The 20510-nt window shown below is 37.7% G+C and overlaps 1 protein-coding gene and 1 long non-coding RNA gene across 2 annotated transcripts in view; one reads left to right on the forward strand and one right to left on the reverse strand.

Moving 5' to 3' along the window:
• The window catches only part of LOC131480374 (uncharacterized), a 92407-nt gene extending 87640 nt beyond the window's left edge, over positions 1–4767 (forward strand). The window contains exon 3 of the long non-coding RNA XR_009245460.1: positions 4524–4767. This is a non-coding gene — a long non-coding RNA (uncharacterized LOC131480374). The remainder of the gene's footprint in view (positions 1–4523) is intronic.
• Positions 1–20510, reverse strand: part of TTC21B (tetratricopeptide repeat domain 21B) — a 69237-nt gene that overhangs the window by 8522 nt on the left and 40205 nt on the right. Inside the window, exons 20-25 of the mRNA XM_058664578.1 lie at positions 14221–14409; positions 13081–13191; positions 12021–12102; positions 6641–6791; positions 6304–6465; positions 3770–3965 (exon numbers count right to left, since the gene is read on the reverse strand). Coding sequence (XP_058520561.1) covers positions 3770–3965; positions 6304–6465; positions 6641–6791; positions 12021–12102; positions 13081–13191; positions 14221–14409 — 891 coding nt within the window. The remainder of the gene's footprint in view (positions 1–3769; positions 3966–6303; positions 6466–6640; positions 6792–12020; positions 12103–13080; positions 13192–14220; positions 14410–20510) is intronic.

A 20510-nucleotide genomic window follows, 5' to 3' on the forward strand; every position in this document is an offset into this window, starting at 1 on the left:
TTGGATGCCACAGTATACAAAGAACCTCTAGGAATTACTGTCAAATTACTGTCAAGAAAATAAAAAATCTAAAAGAAATTGATAGATTTCTGGATGCACACAATCTAACTAAACTGAGTCATAATGACAAAGAAAACCTAAATAGACCAACAACTAAGACTTACACTGAATCAGTAATAAAGACTCTCACAATAAAGAAAAATCCAGGACCATATGGTTTCAGTGCTGAATTCTACCACATGTCCAAAGAACGAATTCCAATTCTTCTCAAACAACGAATTCCAATTCTTCTCAAACTATTGAGAACAATGGATAGGAAGGTAATCTTTCAAAGCCCCTTCTATCAGGCTAGCATCACCTTAAATCCAATACTAGAAACAGATGCAAGAAAGAAAATGATAGAACAAGGTATCTGAATAACATAGAAGCAAAAAACCCAGGATAATACTAGGTAACTGAATCCAACAAGACATCAAAAAATTTATTCACCTGGACCAAGAGGGATTTACTCTTGGTATGCAGGGATGGTTGAACATACACAAATCAATCAAGAGATATATCACATTAACAAACTAAAGAATAAAGGTCATATAATTATCTCAGTAGATACAGAGAAAATATTTGATAATATATCCTTTCATAATAAAAAGCTTAAGTAAATGGATACAAATGGAACATTCCTCAACACAATCAAGACAATATATGAGAAACCAACAGCCAGCATCACATTGAATGAGGAAAAGCTGGAAGCACTTCCCCTAAGATCCAGAACCAGACAAGGATGCCTACTCTCACCACTGCTGTTCAATATACTCATGAAAGTTTTGGTCAGAGCCCATAGTCAAGAGAAAGAAATCAAAGGGATACAGATTGGAAAGAATGAAGTCAAGCTATTTCTGTTAGCAGATGACAGGAACCAAGACTCCACTAAGAGACTAATGGAACTCATAAAAACGTTTTGTTAACTTTTAGGCTGTAAAATCAATACACAACAATCAATAATCTTTGTACACACAAACAGTTGCACGGCATAGAAAGAACATGTAAGTTCATCCCATTCACAATAGCTGCAAAAATTTTTAAATATCTTGGGATAATTTTAACTGAAGATGATCTCTATGATGAAAATCATAAAACATTAGGGAAAGAAATATACTAAAATGTTAAAAAAATCTGCTACGTTCATGGATTGGTAGAATAACTATCATCAAAATGTCCATACTGCTAAAAGGAATGTAATACTAATGTGATAAATAAGATATGCATGCAATTGATTACCTAGGAATTATAGGAAATCAACTCATTCTTTATGCTTTTAGATTTAGTCTTCAGCTTCCTTATGGGATCTGATAAGCAAAGTATTCTTTTTTTTTTTAAAGATTTATTCATTTTATTACAGCCAGATATACAGAGAGGAGGAGAGACAGAGAGGAAGATTTTCCATCCGATGATTCACTCCCCAAGTGAGCCGCAACGGGCCGATGTGCGCCGATCCGAAGCCGGGAACCTGGAACCTCTTCCGGGTCTCCCACGCGGGTGCAGTGTCCCAATGCATTGGGCCGTCCTCGACTGCCTTCCCAGGCCACAAGCAGGGAGCTGGATGGGAAGCAGGGCTGCCGGGATTAGAATCGGCGCCCATATGGGATCCCGGGGCTTTCAAGGTGAGGACTTTAGCTGCTAGGCCACGCCGCCGGACCCTCAAAGTATTCTTTTAAATACAATTCAAAGTCAGAAAATATCACTCTGCAACCAACTAGTTCTTAAGAATGATATGGAGGCCAGCATCAATCCATTCAGAAAACTTACATGGACAATAAAATGCATGCCACCATTTAAAATATGGTATTTCTTAAATTTCAACAGAGGGATTATGGTGCTTTTATTTTAAAAAAAGGCACTTCTCAGTTTCAAATACAATTAAAGGAAACTGCAACTTGGAAATTGCAATACCATGTCTATAACGAAGTTATAGGGTAAGACATAAAACTCAGGTAACTCTTAACGAAAATTGCAAAAGGAGAAGAGCATAGTAAAATGTTCAACGTACAACACTGATCATTGCTGGAAGTTAAAATAATTTGGGAACAGAGATGGGCAATTGACTAAGGATTCGAAAAAAACAGTCTCATCTGGCAGTCCTTCTCGGAAGGAAATAGCTGCAATGCCATTCACTGCTTTTACTTCTTTTTGTTTTAACCAGCACATTAAGAATAATGAGTTCACTGAAAATAAACTCACTGTTAATATGGTAGAACTCTTCCACATATCATTCAGCAACCTTACTTGAAACTACTTCGTGTCCTCCCAGATTTTGTTGTTCTTTCTTTAACTCAGTGGCTATCTCCAACCACTGCACAAAACCCTTGAACAGCACACAGCCTTTGAGTGTATTAGTCCAACGTCTCCCAAAGTGCTCTGTCCAAAGAGTTATTGCTGCTGGCACAACCTTGCTGTTTACCAGGACTTAGTCACATGCATCCAACAGGAAGAGCTGTAGGTCTCCTGACCCTTCAATTAGGAAGGGGGAGAACGGCAGAGAGGGACCCAGTCAAGACTTTTTCCATAGCTTATTCCTGCCACTGAAACCTCAGAACAACAAGAAAATACCAAAAAAATACTGTAAACTTTTTGAGAGATACAAACTTATGAACTTCAACAGATGGTGGTCTATAGAATTGCTGAGTGGCAGAGCAAACCTAAAGCCTGAGGATCATGCGTAGAGCTGTTACCATCTGTTGCTGGAGCAGACATCTACACTGCCTTCCTTTATATCAAGTGATGTAATGGGTAAGGGGAAGCAAACACAGAACACCTACAAAGTGAGAAAGGACTGAGTTTGAGTGAAGTGAGAAAAGAGGCATGTCTTGGGTCTTCTGGAAATACTACTGAATTATAATAAATCGCAGGAGGTTATCTCATTGTTGCCAAAGAACATCAACATAATTTGCATTGATAAAATATCAATTGTCAGTACTGATCTCAGCTCTACATTGGAAAAATTCCAAGTTTACAAGCTGATAAGGTGAGATATCAAGGTAGCCATGTATGAATCTCACTTGGCAAGTAAATTCAAGCTACATTTACACCACAAAAATTCTCCAGAGGAAAAATAAGTTGCTCCCTTGTGAATTTATAACCTTTTATGTAATTCAATCTCTGTAAAATTCAGCATTCCAATTGAGATAAATACAAAAGAAACATATCAAAACATTAATTGTGTCTATTCTGGAAACAAAAGTAGCTTCACAGGGCCAGGAGTGGTGTCTAGCAACTAAAATTCTCCCCTGGCACGCACCAGGATCCCATATGAGTGCTGGTTCATATTCTGGCTCCTCCACTTCCCATTCAGCTCCCTGCTTGTGGCCTGGGAAAGCAGCTGAGGATGGCTCAAAGCCTTGGGGCCCTGCACCCACATGGGAGACTCGGAAGAGGCTCCTGGTTTTGGCTCCTGGCTTCAGATTGGCTCAGCTCTGGCCGTTGTTGCTGCTTGAGCAGTGAATCAACAGATGGAAGATCTTTTTCTCTATCTCTCCTCCTCTCTGCATATCTGACTTTCCAATAAAAATAAAATAAATCTTTTTTTAAAAGAGTACAGTATAAAAATCAGGGCTAAAGTATGTGCATGTGTATTTTATATACTAATACATGAAGCTATACATTCATACAATTTTACTGTCAATAATTTAAAACAGATCTTCAGAAAATTAAAAAAATTAATGATATATTTGCATCAATGTAGCATACCAAGTTGAAAAAAGAAAGGACTAACCTCAGATGTTGCTATTTCGGTGAAGGCATTTAGTGCTTGTTCAACATTGGCTTTCTGCTTGGTAGCCATCAGGCAGTAATTTTCCATTATGTGAAGTTGTACATGCCCCTGAATTGTTTGAGGTTTTAGTTCTTTAAGGAGTTTTTCTGCTGTTCTCACTGCTAACTGCATACATTCTTGCTTTTCAGTTGAATTACTGTATGCAATTAAAAATAAATCATTTATGTTTATTACTCAGGAGACAAAATTCATTAAGATTAGAATAGTTTTGGTTACACTAGTTTCACATTTTATCACTCATTTAAAAGTAATCACAAACAACATTTGCAATCTTATAATACAAAGTAATACAGTTATGTGGTATTTTTTAAGCAAAATTAACATAGCCCCCAAAAGTATTATTAAACCATATCTCATTCTAGGATGAAGACAGAAATCAATGAAGATAACTTCATTATTTGATATATATGTTCATTTCAGCTAATATAAAGCTAGAAATAAAGTAGAACTATTAAATTTTCAAATGCTATATCCACTTTGAAAGTGAAAGCAAAGGAAAGAAGGGAAAGGGGCCAAGTACCAGACTGCCTCATTGAACATATGGTTGAATCCGTTTTTCAACTTGGCAAACTGAGGCTCTAAAAGATGAAGTAACTTATCATTGTTGTGCCATAGTGAATAAAGCCTTTAAATGTGACATTGGCATTCCATGTGGGTACTAGTTCACATCCTGGCTTCTCTATTTTTGATCCAGCATCTTTCTAATAGCCTGGGAAAAGCAGAGAAGGATAGCCCAAATGTTTGGGACACCGCCTTTCATACAGAAGTCCTGGATGAAGCTCTTTGCCCTTGGCTTTTGCCTGACCCAGCCTTTGCCACTGCAACCGTCTGGGGAGTGAACAGGTGAATGGAAGATTTTTCTTCCTCTCTCTGAAACTCTTGACTTTCAACAAAATATATACTATTTTCTCACCATGTTGCTCATTAGTCTTTCATAAATGAAAGAAATCACGTGTCAAAATGTTCTACATTTCAAGTATAATTAAATTTCAATGTGTACTGGCAAGTTTTTAATTTTCATACACAGATAGGCATGTATAGATAGAAGTCAATAAAGGCAACCAAATTCCCACAGTCTAATCTCTAAAGCTGTTGGTTCTTTTCATAGATATTGAGTTTTTTGTTATTTAAACCTCACACACATCTGGTTATTGTCTTCAAAACTGGTCTCCTTAAGTGTCTATAACACTGAGCAGCTTTGTTCTCTTTCCACAACAGCAATTACCCTTTGCCAGTCTCCTTTACTCCTCTCAAATCCCATGTCAGCGAGCGCCAACTGAGTTCTCCGACTTCTATACTCTGCTCGTGAAGAGGTTGTTCATGGAATTCTAACTATTTGCTTGGCAGTTACCTACCAAAATCCATCTTGCTAGTTGTGACCTCCTTTCTGGATTCCAATTTTTAAGAGAGAAGGAGAGGGAGAGGAAGTGATCCTTCATCCACTGGTTCATTGCCTAAGTAATGACTACAGCTGGGACTGAGCCAGGCTGAAGCCAGAAGACAGGAACAAAAGCTGTCTTAGATGACAAGTGAGTGGCAAGGACTCCAGCATTTGAAGCGTCATTGCTGCCTCCCAGGGTGTGCATCATTTTATATTTTCAAATGCTTGATGAAAATCTCCATTTGGAGGGCTTACCGTTCTGCACAGTATTTTATCTCAAATCTTCTAAACAAATGAAAAATACACAAGTTTCTCCTTTGCTTTAAAATGTTCCATGTAAATTTAGCTTTCAACATTGTCTCTGGAGGGCTCGGCAACCTAACGCTTCCTCATGTTCCTTCATGCCTCCTCTCCTGACACCATGCACTGTTATGACTTCTGTGAGCTTCTCTAATACTCCAAATCATTTATTATTTGAGGGGCTGAAGATGCGATAGTTTTCTTGCCTCCTATGTAAATTTCACATTCTTCCTATATTCTCTTTATTTCATTATGCATTTCCCAATCACACTTTGCCCAATTTTGAGAGAAGGCATACACAGTTTGATGTGTAACCATTTCACAGCAGCAAGCCCCAGGCACTAAGAGTGGGAATTTTGAGGCCAGCTGGAATGTAGTCTATCATTATGATCACAATACACAAGTTAAGCCTATTTCATGTAACTGTTGCAAGGAATAAACCAGATCATTCATTTTTATAACATATATGCTTTATATTAAGCACAGAATTTGGTATGTAATCACCATTTAGTGGTTACTATTACTGTGTGGATGATTTTTGGCACAGCTGTCAAATTCTAGCAGTTATCTTATTTTCTACAGTGGCATTAAGGGGATATCTTCATAGTATGTCCATTTTGATTTAGGAAACATCCTAAAAGCATTTGATGCCAGTTGTAGAGAACAGGTCTATTAGGTCTGACTTACTCACCTTAATTTTCATCTTGTTATCTTAGTATTTAGTTTCTTTTATAAAGTATCCCAGCCTATTTTCCCCAAACAAGTATCAAACAATATGTCAAACACTACTCACCCCAAATTTTCATCCAAGTTCTCAAATACTTCACCTCCAATAGTTTCGTTATCTGGATTCAAGCAGATTTCTACCATATTATAAAGGGCATTTTGGCCCCAGTCACTATCTTTACGAGCTTTATTAAAATTGCGAAGGGCATCATTTGGTTCTCCCGTATACCTTGTTAAACATTAAAAAGTTATTTCAATTACCACAAAACTTGTAGTATGTTATATTCTAGTGAATAAAACTATTGACATTTAAAATACATTTTTTACTATAAAGAAAAGTGTATTTACTTTATCTGCAATAAGATAAAACTATTATGTAAGATTTACTTGGTCAATGGATTTACCAAAGATATAGTCCTTTACAGTATTGATATCCTGGCTCCAATTTCGCTCTGGAGTTGTGTTTCTCAGCCATTAAGAAAAATCGTGGAACATCCTCAAGTTTTCCACATCTTCTTAGAATATAAATCAAACGAGATAATGTCATGTAATTATCTAGAAATAAATAATATTTCAATTATGGACAATAAAGATGACCTTTCATTTTGATGGTTATATTACTACATCATTAAAGTATGATATATTTCAAATGAAGTACAATTTAAATATAAGAAAAGGAGTGCTTTGGAGGTTATAACGGTCCCTAACAAATCCCATGGCTGTTCTGTGAAATGATAAGGTTAGGAAGGGCTAATCACAGTGTGAGAAGGCTTGAATGAGTAAATGTAGAAATACAATGTTTACAACTTGGTTTCAAATACTCCTGGAATCAAAACCTTCTAGAAACAGTCTCTATCTTCATAATCTACACTCCAATTACAGAATTCAGGAAGACTGTTCTGACTACACAGGATGAGCTACTGTATTCCCAGGACATATGCTGATATGGCAGCCAGAAAGGGAAAAAATTACATTTTGATGAGGATGCTTGGGTGACAATTAAAATTCTATTCTAGGCTTCAACATACGTATAATCTAATATTCCAGACACTATCTTACCACAATGGAATCCTAATATTAGATGCTATGTCACGTTTTTCCCAAGGAAAATGAATTAATTTGCTCTGCAGTATAATTTCTTAGCAGGTTCTTAAAAAGTCTCCTCAAAGTTCTACCTAGCTTTCTTTTACCACCACTATCTTAGCTTTGAAAAAAATTATTTTGTTTTTTCTAAGATTTATTCATAGGTAAATACAGATATAGATTTATCTATTATGACATGGAGAGAAATTCTGACACAAGCACCTACGTGAATGAACTTTTAAGATCTTATACTAACTGAAATAGGCCAGACACAAAAGGATAAATGATATATGATTCCATCAAGAGCAAGTAACCACAGCCCTCAAACTCACACTGCTGAATGGCCACTTCCAGGGGGTAGTGGGGTTTGGGGAAGAATGAGCAGCTGACATGCAGAGTTAAGTGTGGAATCAAGAGGTTCTGTCGATGACTCACACAACAGTGAGGGAATATTTGATGCCACTGAAACGCACACTTAAAAATGATTCACGGATACATTTTATATTATGTTTTACCATAAATACTTGTGTTGGGCCCGGTGTGCAGTGGCCTAGCAGCTAAAGTCCTAGCCTTGCACGCACTGGTGCTAATCCCAGCAGCCCTGCTTCCCATCGAGCTCCCTGCTTGTGGCCTGGAAAAGTAGTCAAGAATAGCCCAGAGTCTCGGGATCCTGCACCCACTTGAGAGACCTAGAAGAGGCTTCTGCTTCCTGGCTTTGGATTGGATCAGCTCTGGCTGTTGCGGTCACTTGGGGAGTGAATCATCAGAAGATCTTCCCGTCTGTCTCTCCTCCTCTCTGTATATCTGACTTTCCAATAAAAATAAATAAATCTTTTAAAAAATTATTTTATAAAGAGACCTCTGAAAGCTTTTCATGTATTTTATCACATAAGGCCAAAATAATCCAGGTTGATAATATTATCATTTGCTCTTCCTGACACATAATCTTGAATCTAAAGACTTTGTTCTTGTTTTTGGGGATTGCTAAAACAGAGTACAACAAAAATACAGTTTCAGAAAAATAAGATTCAAATATTAGCCTTGTACACTAGCTACAAATACAATTCATGCAAATAATCTAGGAAAAATGGGATTATAATTGACTGAAATTTGATAGGGAAATCAAGTAAAGGCCTAAAAGTCATTAACAAACTAAGACATCATTATTAATATCTAAAAGTATTAAAAGGAAATAGTATGACTGCCTCATAATAAAGTCACAGATATTGTTAATAATGAAGCAGGAACTAATAATTAACATTTCTGGCCAATATTTTAAAATATTTCATTTTTCCTTTGACAGGCAGAGCAAGAAAGACAAGATGCACACACACACATGTACACAGCCCACCTCCAAATGGCTGCAACAGTCAGGTCTATCCTAGGATAAAGCCAAGAGCCAGGAACTCCATCCTTGTCTCCCATGTGGTTGGCAGGATCTCAAGCCCTTGGGCCATCACCTTCTGAAGTGCACTAGCAAGATGGAAGATCAGACACAGCCTCCAGACTCAACCAGCACTTTGACATGGGATGCTCATGTCCAAGTGGTAGCATAACTGGTGGCACCACAACACTGCCCTTGGCCAATATTTTTCTGCAATATTGCTAACATATTGTGATGTAAGCTACTACTAATATCACCTAAAGTCAACACTCAGAGGATGGTTTCTTCAATAATTTTCTCCTACAATAACTGAATTATATTATGAGTTTTAATTAACTATTGAAGGATCAAATGCCATTTACTTATCTTTTAGCTATTCATGAATTGTTCTATAAAAACAATCCTTCACTTAAGAAATCCTGTCATAAACTAAAATGTATCATACTTTGAGAAATTTAGCTGGTCCATAATTATTGACAGACGGTAAAAAGATAACAAATAGTGGGATATGTTAAGACATGAAGGCAGTGATATAGAATTACAGTATAGAATTTCTAATTTTGTCTGAGGGACTTGAGACTTCAGGTAAGAGTCCATTACTGAGCAATCTCAACAGACAGAGGCATCTGGAGCAGGAAGAGGACAGCAGGGAAAGTGGGGAGGGCTTAGGGGTGGTGTGAACTTTGGTGTTATTAGATAAGATGAACGAAGAGGGGTAAGAAATATGAATGGAAGGAAAATTTGGGGGTATATCATTCTTAAAATAATTATATAATGTTAAACTTTACTCCAAAGTGCCATCCCAAATTTAGAACAAAGGAATAGCTTTTGATTTATTAGAACTGATATGACCCCATGACACCTGGGAGCAGGAAGAACTCAGAGGCTGAAGATGAGCTGGGAAACTGCACTAGTTCAGGTTAGAGGAGTAAATGTTCTAATTACAACAGTGGGTTAGGAGAAGACAGACTCAATGTGATAGCTTTCAAAAAGACAGGAGTGCTGGGAGTATTTAACAATTAAGGTGGGGCTCGGCAGCGTGGCCTAGTGGCTAAGGTCCTCGCCTTGATCCCATATGGCCGCTGGTTCTAATCCCGGCAGCTCCACTTCCTCTCTATCTCTCCTCCTCTCAGTATATCTGACTTTGTAATAAAAATAAAATAAATCTTTAAAAAAAAAATTAAGGTGACGTTAGGGGGAAAACTATCCCATTGATTTGGATAGTTCAAGAGCAAAAACATATAATCAGCCAAGACAGCAGCAATTAGATCTTTATCTAAGCTAAATCCAACTGGACAATATATTTCTGGAGTAAGCTAAAACAGATCTTTAAGCTAAGGTTTAAGATGTGCTATTGAGAATGTCCAGTGATGATGACGACAATGACGATGACAACACACACATAAGGTAGATGCACGTTTTTAGGTTAATTCTGACATCATAAATTGTGATATGGTACAAGATGATATCATGTTCCACCTCTTTTGCAGCTATAAAGGTGACCCTACAAGAGGGATTTTAAAGGATAGGAATATGATTCACTGGGGACATGTGCCCTTTTTACCTCAATACTACAAGCACAGTCACTAGTGAGGCTCTGAAGTATCAATACCTAGAACTCCAGTGGTCACTTGGGATCATGATTTATTCAGAACTGAAGTTAGAGTGCTGATGGCAGAATAAAGTCAGAGGACACAAATCCTTTGGAGCCTTCATGCAATATACTGCACAGTCCACTTTGCTTTCTTTGTGTTCGGGAGCATAATGGTCAAATCCTTTTGTTAGGATTTTGTGTATGTGTGTGAGATGGAGCAGGGACTTGGCTAATCTCATCTGAAAGGATCTTTGTAAAAAAATGTATTAATTTTCATTTGAAAGGCAAAATTACAGAGCAAGAAAGAGAGAGAGAGACAGATCTTCAATCCAAGTGGTTCAGTTCTCAAATGGCTGAAAAGTTGAGCTAGGCTGATCCAAAGCCAACAGCCAACAATTTCTTCTAGATTTCCCAGGTGGGTGCAGGGTTCCAAGGAATTGAGCCATTCTCTGCTGCTTTCTTAGGCCACAATCATATGGGATGCTGGTGCCACAGGTGGAGGATTAACCTGACAGGTCACCATGTTGGCCCCTCTGAAACAATTTCTACGCTAAATTATTGAGCAGCAAAGACTCTGGTGAATTATAAGAATCCTAAAACATCTATGTTAATGGTACTGAAAGCTTAGATGAGGAGGCAGTGATAATGACAGTGGAGCTCACAAAGATTTGCTGATAGCCTGAGTGTGATGTGTAAGAGAAGACAAAACACAAGTGGCTGTGGAATTTGTGATTCTGTGGCTGTGAAGAACAGTGATGCTACCCCTGAGCTGAGAAATGGCATAAAGTTAGAGAAGGAAAAATATTAAACATTCTATTGGGAATGTCAACTGAGTCCCACATATAAAAAAACCAAAGGCCAAAGTCTTTCATGATGGAGGCGTGATAAACTGAATCATGCATGAGGAAAACTGAAATAAGTAACAACTGAGAATACAGTGTTGGACACAGAAGCATGGAGGTCACTGGCCACATTGCCTAAGTTACTTGGTGCAGTCTAGTAGAAAGATAGGAACCCAAGTGAAAACATCACATTTCATATCCTTTTAGAAGAAACTTGCTGTAAAGGAATACACAGGCAGACAGCAGTCATTGGAGAGGGATGAATGTTAAGAGCTGGCTTTTATTTAATGAGTGCATTGAAAACAGGGATATGTCATCGCATGGCTGTACACTGATCAGAAAAAATAAACTTTATAATGCAAGAGACAGAGAGAGCTGCAGGAGAACAGTTCTTGAGGAGCTGAGAGGTTGTATTTAGGGCAAAGAAAAGCTAGCCACGGATGGGAAGAAACTAAAACAAACCAATGGAGCAAGATTTGGAGATAAGGGATGGAGAACACATTTTCTAATGTCACTGAACTCACATTTTCTCAGTGACATTAGAAGACAAGGATGTCAGCTGAGGACAAGCAAGGTGGAAAGCATGTCAGAGGTATGAAGAGGAAGCAGAATGTGTAACTGGTGTAAGTGATATTAGAGACAGAGTAGACTTGTCAGGTAGTCCTAGGAACCAACTGAAAGTTTGTTATAACATAAAAACAGTCAACAGTGCTGTGTTTTCTTTATAGCCATTCATGTTACTGAAGTTGATGTGGGAAATAAGCAGTCAGACTCAGCCATGGCAGAGGTTTTTCCAAAAAAAAAAAAAAAAAAAAAAAAGAAAGAAAAAGGAGGCTTAAGGAGATGACTGCATTAACTGTATATGATCACTGTGGATTTACCTGGTTTGCGTTCTAAAAGCTGTTGTAAGTGAAACGCTGCTTGTTCATAGTCCTGTTTTCTGAACATGAGATCAGCCATCATCTATGAAGATAAAAGTTGGCTCTAAAAACATTGCCAAATATTTCACAAAGCATATTCTTCTAATTAAGTGTCATATATGAAAATACAAATGACAGACATTTGTAAAAAGGAGCCATTTCAAGTTCAAGCACCTTGAGCAGAATGGCTTAGAGATCAATGTAAAGAAGATAATCAAGAATGTGAGGAAGATTGCTCTGGTCTTGAAACTATATTTTTAGCAAAAAATATGTTTGCAGTAGAAACTTCAACACTCTCCATGACACTATACAAAAGATGTCTCACTGGATTTGGCTATAATGATAATGAGAACATTAAACACCATACAAATTTTAAGTCAGATTTTTCAAAGGCATTTAAAGCAAGGAAAACGTATTGATTCTTAAATTATGCATTTTAAATCATGGCTTCTTACATTTTTCTTTAGTTGAAACAACATTGAATAAAACTAACAAAACCTAACAAAACATCAGCCAGGCAGCTGTTTGAAAAGCCAACAAACATTTCAAGTCAAGTCAAGATGAGGGAAAAAAAGGAAAATATTCTACTAAAAATGGCCTGTTATAGAACAATTCTTAGTTTTAATTTTCTCTAGCTCCGTAATTTCCACTGGAATTCTTAAATTAGTTCAGCATGTCTAAGTAAGTTTTTAAAACATAATATTTAGTAAGTTATAGCTTTGTCACATGAACTCTGCCTGACCAAGAATTTCCTTGGGCATAATGAAAAATTAGCTAGATGTAAGTAACTGCCTGACCTTATTTTATGCTATGAATTTTTTTCTATAAATAAAATGCAAATGATCCTTGGTCTTTTTGTTGTTGCTGTTAAATGTGCTAATGTGAGAAATTTCTGATTTCTTCCAACAGTCAACATGAATCATGCTTATCTAGTGTTAGCTATGTGGTGTAAAGTTTGAATCTTGGCTGGAGTATTAAACACAACTGCCTTTGTGTAAGTGCTGAAGGCTCTTGGACTAACCATGGTGGCCGCTTCATTATCCTGGTCACTCTGGAGAAGTAGAGCACAGTGCCGCAGGCAGGCTTCAGGGTCATCCTGCAGCAGGTACAATCGGGCTAATTCCAACATAATCTATACAGGAAAAGTTAGGATTAGCTGGAAACTAAGACCATTTGAAAAAACATATGAACACAGAATGAACTTTAGTTGGCCAAAAGTTATAACAATGAAAATTCCAAACACAATAGATAAGGAAAACTTTGTGCTTGCCAGTCAGTTTTCACTTTCATTGGTAAAAGAAACAAGAAAGCAGGTGGAAACACAGTTAAAAGGCAGACTTGCAAAGCCTTACAAAAAGAACACAGGTCTTTTGTTTTTCAATGATGGGGTCATATCAAATTCCTTTTCTCTTAAAAAAAAAAGGGCTCATATAGATAATGTCTAAGGTATGCTGCAGATTTATAATGATAATTTTGACTATTTTAGTCATTACTGAAAAAGTATCTTTTTGGTTATATACAGGCAGCTTTGCCCTACATCTGGGTGTTATATTAAATTAGGTTCAGTCTTTGTCCATAATTCTAGACTATGGCTGTCTTTTATTCTGATCACTTAACTATTAGCCATTCACCAGAAGGTTTTTAAGAAAAATTGTTCTTCTACCCAGGATTTCTCAAACCTTGACAGAACAATGGCATTTTGGTTCATACAACCAGCTATGAACACGAGGATATTACACAAAAATCATTTTTGCAATGTGAGATTGCAGGATTAGTACAGACACTTCTTTTTCCTCAGTACCAAATACAAGTGAAACACAGAAGTGTATAAAAGCTATTAGCAAAGTGAATTAAATCATCAAGATCCAGACCATCCTGAGAAACTGAAAATGTTAAAACATTGGAGAGTATTAAAAAGAAAGATATTGTAGGTTTGCCTTCTCCTGTTTGGTTCCATTATTGTTTTTAGATGCTAATGTTCTGAAGTTAAGGCATCATATAAATATTTTGAGTAAGCTTTAGAAACAATATTAATTTTTAATGTGCATCTGCTATGATGGCTTTTCAAATCTTCATAAATAAGCCAGTAAGAACTTTATATCTGAGAGAGTTAAGCAGCATCAGGAATGAAAGGTGCTTAAAGTTTCATTAAAGTACTGACCTTATTGTCTGTCTCACAATGAACCAGAGCCTCTCTATAAAATTTAATTGCTTTTTCATAGTCATGCTGGACAACAGAATGTTTTGCAATCTCGGCACAAATTTCAGCAGCTAAATGCTTCTGTGCAGGAACTGCATCTGGCTGTTCCATCTGAACACGTTTTAGTACCCGAGCTTGTAATTCTCGAGCCTAGCAAAAGATAAGAATATAAACAAATTAAAAAAAAAACAATATGCAATTAAACAATGCACATTCTGTAATTACATGGAAGAATTATTCTAGCATTACTGGTCCTAGATCTAACAAAGTCTGAATCAAAAAAATTTTTTTTCTTCTTTTGATTTAAATGTTTCATTGACAAACAAAACAGTGCATATTTATGATGTCCAAAGTATATATACACTGTTGAAAGCAAAATCTAGTTAATTCACATGATCTATATGACATTGTTTTCTTAGTGAAAACACTTGACATCCATTTTGTTAGCTTTTTTGTCTTCAATTCCTTTATTTGGTGTTGATACTGAAGTGGACATTTTTTATTGACCTAGAACAGAGTTCATGTACATCATAGATACAATTCTAAGATTATAATGATACTTTCCCTCCCTTCCGTTTTCCTTTTTCTTTTTTTTACGATAACATACTTTCAATTTACTTTATAATCACAGGGTTAATGCTCTTCGAAACAGAGTTCTATAAGTATAAAGTTGAACAACTACTGTTCAACAGGAATACAGATAAGGGTTATAAACAATAATCAAATCATAGGGTGTCAATCTCATTCATACACATCATGTTTGGTAGTCTATATAGTAGCTATCACAAATCTGAGAAAACAGTACATGTCAATCTGTTTGGCTTATTTCAATAAGCATAATGGTCTTTGGTTGACTAAATCTTGTAAAAAACAGAATTTTGTTTTATGGCTAAAACCTAAAAAAAAAAATGGTAGTTTGCAAATGAGATATCATGCACACATCTTTCCAGTGAAAGTGATATGAAATTATTAAATCTTTTCCAACTGCTATGAAGATGTGTGGAAGAAGCGTAACTAGGAAATGTTGTCACAAAGCATCTACTTAGAATACATGATTATTGAATTAATAATCAGTAAATATCCAAAATTAAGTCTAACTTTGTCAAGTTTGAGCCAACAAATGTATTCATATATTGTTCAGGGCATATGCATTAGTCCTTTATTTCTGAGGAACATACAAGCCAAACATGCTGATTCAACAATGCTGTTGTGCTTGGTGTTTCACTCTTAGGATGGTATTAAGGACATTATTTAAAGAAGAAAGGGAGGGCCCGGCGGCATGGCCTAGCGGCTAAAGTCCTCGCCTTGAAAGCCCCGGGATCCCATATGGGCGCCGGTTCTAATCCCGGCAGCTCCACTTCCCATCCAGCTCCCTGCTTGTGGCCTGGGAAAGCAGTTGAGGACGGCCCAATGCATTGGGACACTGCACCCGTGTGGGAGACCCGGAAGAGGTTCCTGGTTCCCGGCTTCGGATTGGTACCGGCCCGTTGCGGCTCACTTGGGGAGTGAATCATCGGACGGAACATCTTCCTCTCTGTCTATCCTCCTCTGTGTATATCTGGCTGTAATAAAATGAATAAATCTTTAAAAAAAAATAACACACATGATTCCTCTAAAAGATCTCTTACCTCTATTAGAATGAAGCATAGGCATAGCATATGCCCATATTTATATATCCCATTAAATATCTAGTGATTGTCCTACTTCTAGACAGTTGACTTCTGATTTTGGTTGTGTTGTTGTTGTTGTTACTGTTTCATTATTTATTACAATAAATAACAAACTGTTTTCTCTGTACAGCAGAACAAATTCCCTTTTTTTTTTTGTAAAGATTTTTTTAAAATTTTTATTACAAAGTCAGATATACAGAGGAGGATAGACAGAGAGGAAGATCTTCCGTCCGATGATGATTCACTCCCCAAGTGAGCCGCAATGGGCCGGTGTGCGCCAATCCGAAGCCGGGAACCTGGAACCTCTTGCTCCAGGTCTCCCAAGCGGGAGCAGTGTCCCAATGCATTGGGCCGTCCTCAACTGCTTTCCCAGGCCACAAGCAGGGAGCTGGATGGGAAGTGGAGCTGCCGGGATTAGAACTGGCGCCCATATGGGATCCCGGGGCTTTCAAGCGAGGACTTTAGCCACTAGGCCATGCCGCCGGGACCAATCATGTGTTATTTTGGAAGAATATAAGCGTTTCTATTCATATATCTGGCTTAACATTGAGATTTTTCTTTTAATTTTCTAGCAAAAATTCCTATGCACTAGTGCTGGAGTCCAGCTCCAGCATGGAGTAGGCGTAGAGAGAAAAGAAATGGACCACTACCATTTCAGGATCATAATGGACATAGCAAGAAAGCTGTCCCCTTTATTTATACAAAAGCAGTCACAAGCTCTGGCACAGACTTTTTACATCATGGTCAAAGTGGGTGTTTCCAAGGAGAATTCTATCATTTGTTTCACCATAAAGCTCTCAATAGCAGTTCTCAATAGAGTGTGCACATCAATCAGTAACACATTCATACCACAATCCTCACTCTACAACCCTAAACATAGATCCCTTGATTAGCATAAGGTCCATGGGGGCAGCAGAGACAGAGACAGCACGAATTGTAAAAGGCCCTTTGGCAAGACTTATCAGCAACATCAACTTCTAAGCTCCTATTGATAGTAAAGACCAACTCCTGCAGAGGCAAACAATGTCTGAATAGATTACAGAATTCTCAGTGGGGTGGTTTGGTGTCCATGCAGCAATGGGAGATGGGACTGCCTTCCGGTGGTTTGTACAGACATCCTCTGGGCCCTGCCATGCAGCGGGAAATTCCTTGCAGCCCTGGCTGCAACGGAACAGTACTCTTCACACCTTCCTGTCCCCCACATTCACTGTACGGACCCCAGCAGATTAGGAATTCACAAATAAAATTTATTTTGAACTGGAGAAAAGCACTAAGACGTTCACTCATCTATTCAGCATATTATAAATACCCACTGATGGCCACACATTAGGGTACAGAAAAGGTATCATTCAGGAGAGTCTATCAAAATGTTGGCTGACTACTGGTAGCTAATAAAGATGGTATAAAGCAGAGTCTACATCAAATCATAGGTTTAAGCAGTAGTAACAGGATTCCTTTGAAAATGAAAATGAGAACATTACAAAACATAAGTGTATAGAGGATACAGTAAAGACTTACAATGTAATAACATCTTCATTTAGGTTATATTAGTGTGTATATATTTACTTGTGACAGTATGTATACAATTGTTTTGGGTTTTACAATTGTTCATGGTTTTGCACATGCAAGTCCATGAATTTATTCATACTTAAAAACAAAAACCACAAAAAAAATGAGGCTAAACAAAATCTCTGTTAGGCATAGATCTTGCTTCCCTGGATATCCACACTCAGAATCCTTCTCTGAAATTGCCCAGGGTGCTAACTCCAGGAATCCAAGTTTCCAAGCTGCAACCCCCAAGCATTCTGCTGAGACATGCCCCATTTTTTCTGGTCTTACTGTATTTGCAAATGAACTTTGAATTGACAGGGTAAGTAGTAAAGTTAAAAATCAAAGAGAAAGCTGAACGAATATTAACAAGAAAGGCTCATTACAAAATGGCCCTCAGGATCAGCAGTCTATCCATTCAGGTAAGCACTGGTATCATTTGAGTCTCAAGGTTTATAGCCTGGACAAGCCTGGTTACCAGTATCATCCTCTCTGTCTTGCAAAAGCTCTCTGTTCTGAATGAAAAATTATCCTGTTGTAATTTCCAAGAAGTCTGACTTTTATGTCTGCATCAATTAAATCATGATGGCCAAATATTTATACTTCATTAGATCAGACAAAACAAATTTATGATATTGATATTTGCGTGACACTTTGCAATTTTGTACAGATTATCAGAGGAGCAAGGTGTTTTTCAATTTCTGAAAAGCATTTTATCAAAAAATGTTCAGTTTCCACTAAGCAACATATTACAATGATCATTAAAAACATTTTCATATGGAATTTAGTATTAGTGAAAAATTTGCTTGAAGAAGTGATGCGATTTTGCATTTGATTGCGTTTATGAAAGAGCGGTTAGGCCAATGAGCATGCCATCTGCTCAATCACTGTCATGTCATAAATTAGCATTATTTCTTAAGAGCTTTGTTATGTACATTTTATCTTCTGTATCAATGACCAGCTCATGGTTTTGAGATTTCACAGATATGGGTTGATTCAGGATGAAAATTCAGCTAACAACAATAAATGCCAACCATGAGGATCAGAGCAAATAAAAAGCTAGCATTTCTAAAGTGACATTGTTTTATATTCATTGTTATTTTGCTGACTTTCTACAAATGCAAATGAAACATGCACTGGCAGTAGCATGTTTCGTAAAAATTTCTATCGAAGGCTATGATAGTTCTACAGGCAACATATAGAGATATGATCTAGCTATCTAGATATTTAGAGATTAGATGGAGTTTGGTAAAGGCTGGGAGGAATGTGAAATAAATCATAACACTTCACAAAAGCAATGTACCTGAAAATGAATATATGATTATAAATGCATTTAAGGGTATCCAGAGATATTTTGTAATTATTATGTATACAAAGGATTCTTCAGTGTTTAACAATCTGAGGGAAATATATAAAATTCTGCTAAGGATAAACAGCATGCCTAAAATGCAAGACAATAATAATGGGGGAAAAAGAGTAAATGACTTTGAGTAAAGATGTGGATTGTGATACACTAACATTACAAAATATAGTAAAAGCATATAAAAGCAACAAGTTAATAGAGATGAAAAAGTGTACTAAAGTTATGAAATCAAGAAAAAAGAAGAGGATAAGGACACATTTAAACAGATGCAAAAACATTTAATCAGGATGAACCAGAGAGAACACATTCCAGGAAATAGGAGAGGACAGAACAACAGCAGAGGGGTACCTGGAGACTGACAGACACAGGAAAGCAGTGAAAACAATGGTGTGGTGTTGCAGTGACTGATACCCCAGGGCAATTCAGCTAACAGGCGTTATGAACTCCACCAGCAACCAGGTGGGAAGGGACTCTAACTGGGAACTTGGAAGGTGAACCCAGACAAACAATGGTCCGTCCTACTTGTCTGCTTGATTTGACCAGCGGCAGACAGAGCAGCAGATCCCAGACGGGCAGTGTGAGAACAGGGTAGATTTCACAGCCCAGTCAGCCCGCCAGAGCCAAACTGGGCACCATTTTGCACAAGGAGGCAAAGGCAAGGGAAAGGACTGAGCTGGGAGTGAACTCATTTCTGACTCAGAAAACTGCAGCAACATGGCATTCTACAGGTTCCACCCAAGACAGGTCTGGGCAGCCGTCAGACCTGACGGCCAGCTGATCAAGAACTCTAACAGTGGCACGTCAGGTGCCATTTTACACACTGTGGCAAAAGTTTTAGGACTGCAGGGGACAACAGTGAACTGTGCATGTGCTGAGCTCGGCGAGAACTCACTGAGTTCAGTGGATTGCACTGGTTCTGCAGAAAAATAATACCAACTGTGGCATCGTATGGGTCAAAATAGGTCCATGTGGCACCCAGACCTAATGGCTAACAGGTTCTGGCAAGATCAGCACCACCAACAACCTAGCAATATAGGACATCTGATGTCTCCCTAATCCTGGGAACTGCTCCAACCGGAAGTGGGAGAAAGGTTGCAGAGACAACAGTGCAACCTCAGCATGATATCACAGAGGTGGAGAGTGGTGAGCCAGGAGCTGGGGCTATGGAGACCATGGTGGAAATCTAACATAAGAACCCAGACCTGGAACTCGCTGGAGGGAGTGGCACAATTGGCTGCAAGCAAAGAGCTAGGTACCAACTGCATTAAGTAAAATCGAACTGTAGATCTGTGGGTGACACAGCTTAGAAACCTGCCCCAAGGAGAAGAATTTGATGACTAGAAGTACAATGACCAAGAGCAAAAGAAGACACACAGGCAAAATGAATATTACTGAAGATTCCCTGTAAAGGAGCAAAACCCTATGCCAACCTCAGAATTAACTGAGGAAGACATCGAGGAAATGGGAGACGCAGAATTCAGAAAACTCATTATTATAAAGCTTCTGATCAACAATGAGAAGCACATACAAGAGTTCAAAGAATTTAAGGAATATGTTAAACAGGAAGTAGCAGCAAGAAACCAAATCAAGGCTGATATATCAGAAATTAAGAACACAGCAGTCTCCAAAACAGAATGAAGCAAGCAGAAGAAACAATCTCAGAATTGGAA

Source organism: Ochotona princeps, chromosome 5 (assembly GCF_030435755.1).
Source record: "Ochotona princeps isolate mOchPri1 chromosome 5, mOchPri1.hap1, whole genome shotgun sequence".
Classification (NCBI taxonomy): Eukaryota; Metazoa; Chordata; class Mammalia; order Lagomorpha; family Ochotonidae; genus Ochotona; species Ochotona princeps.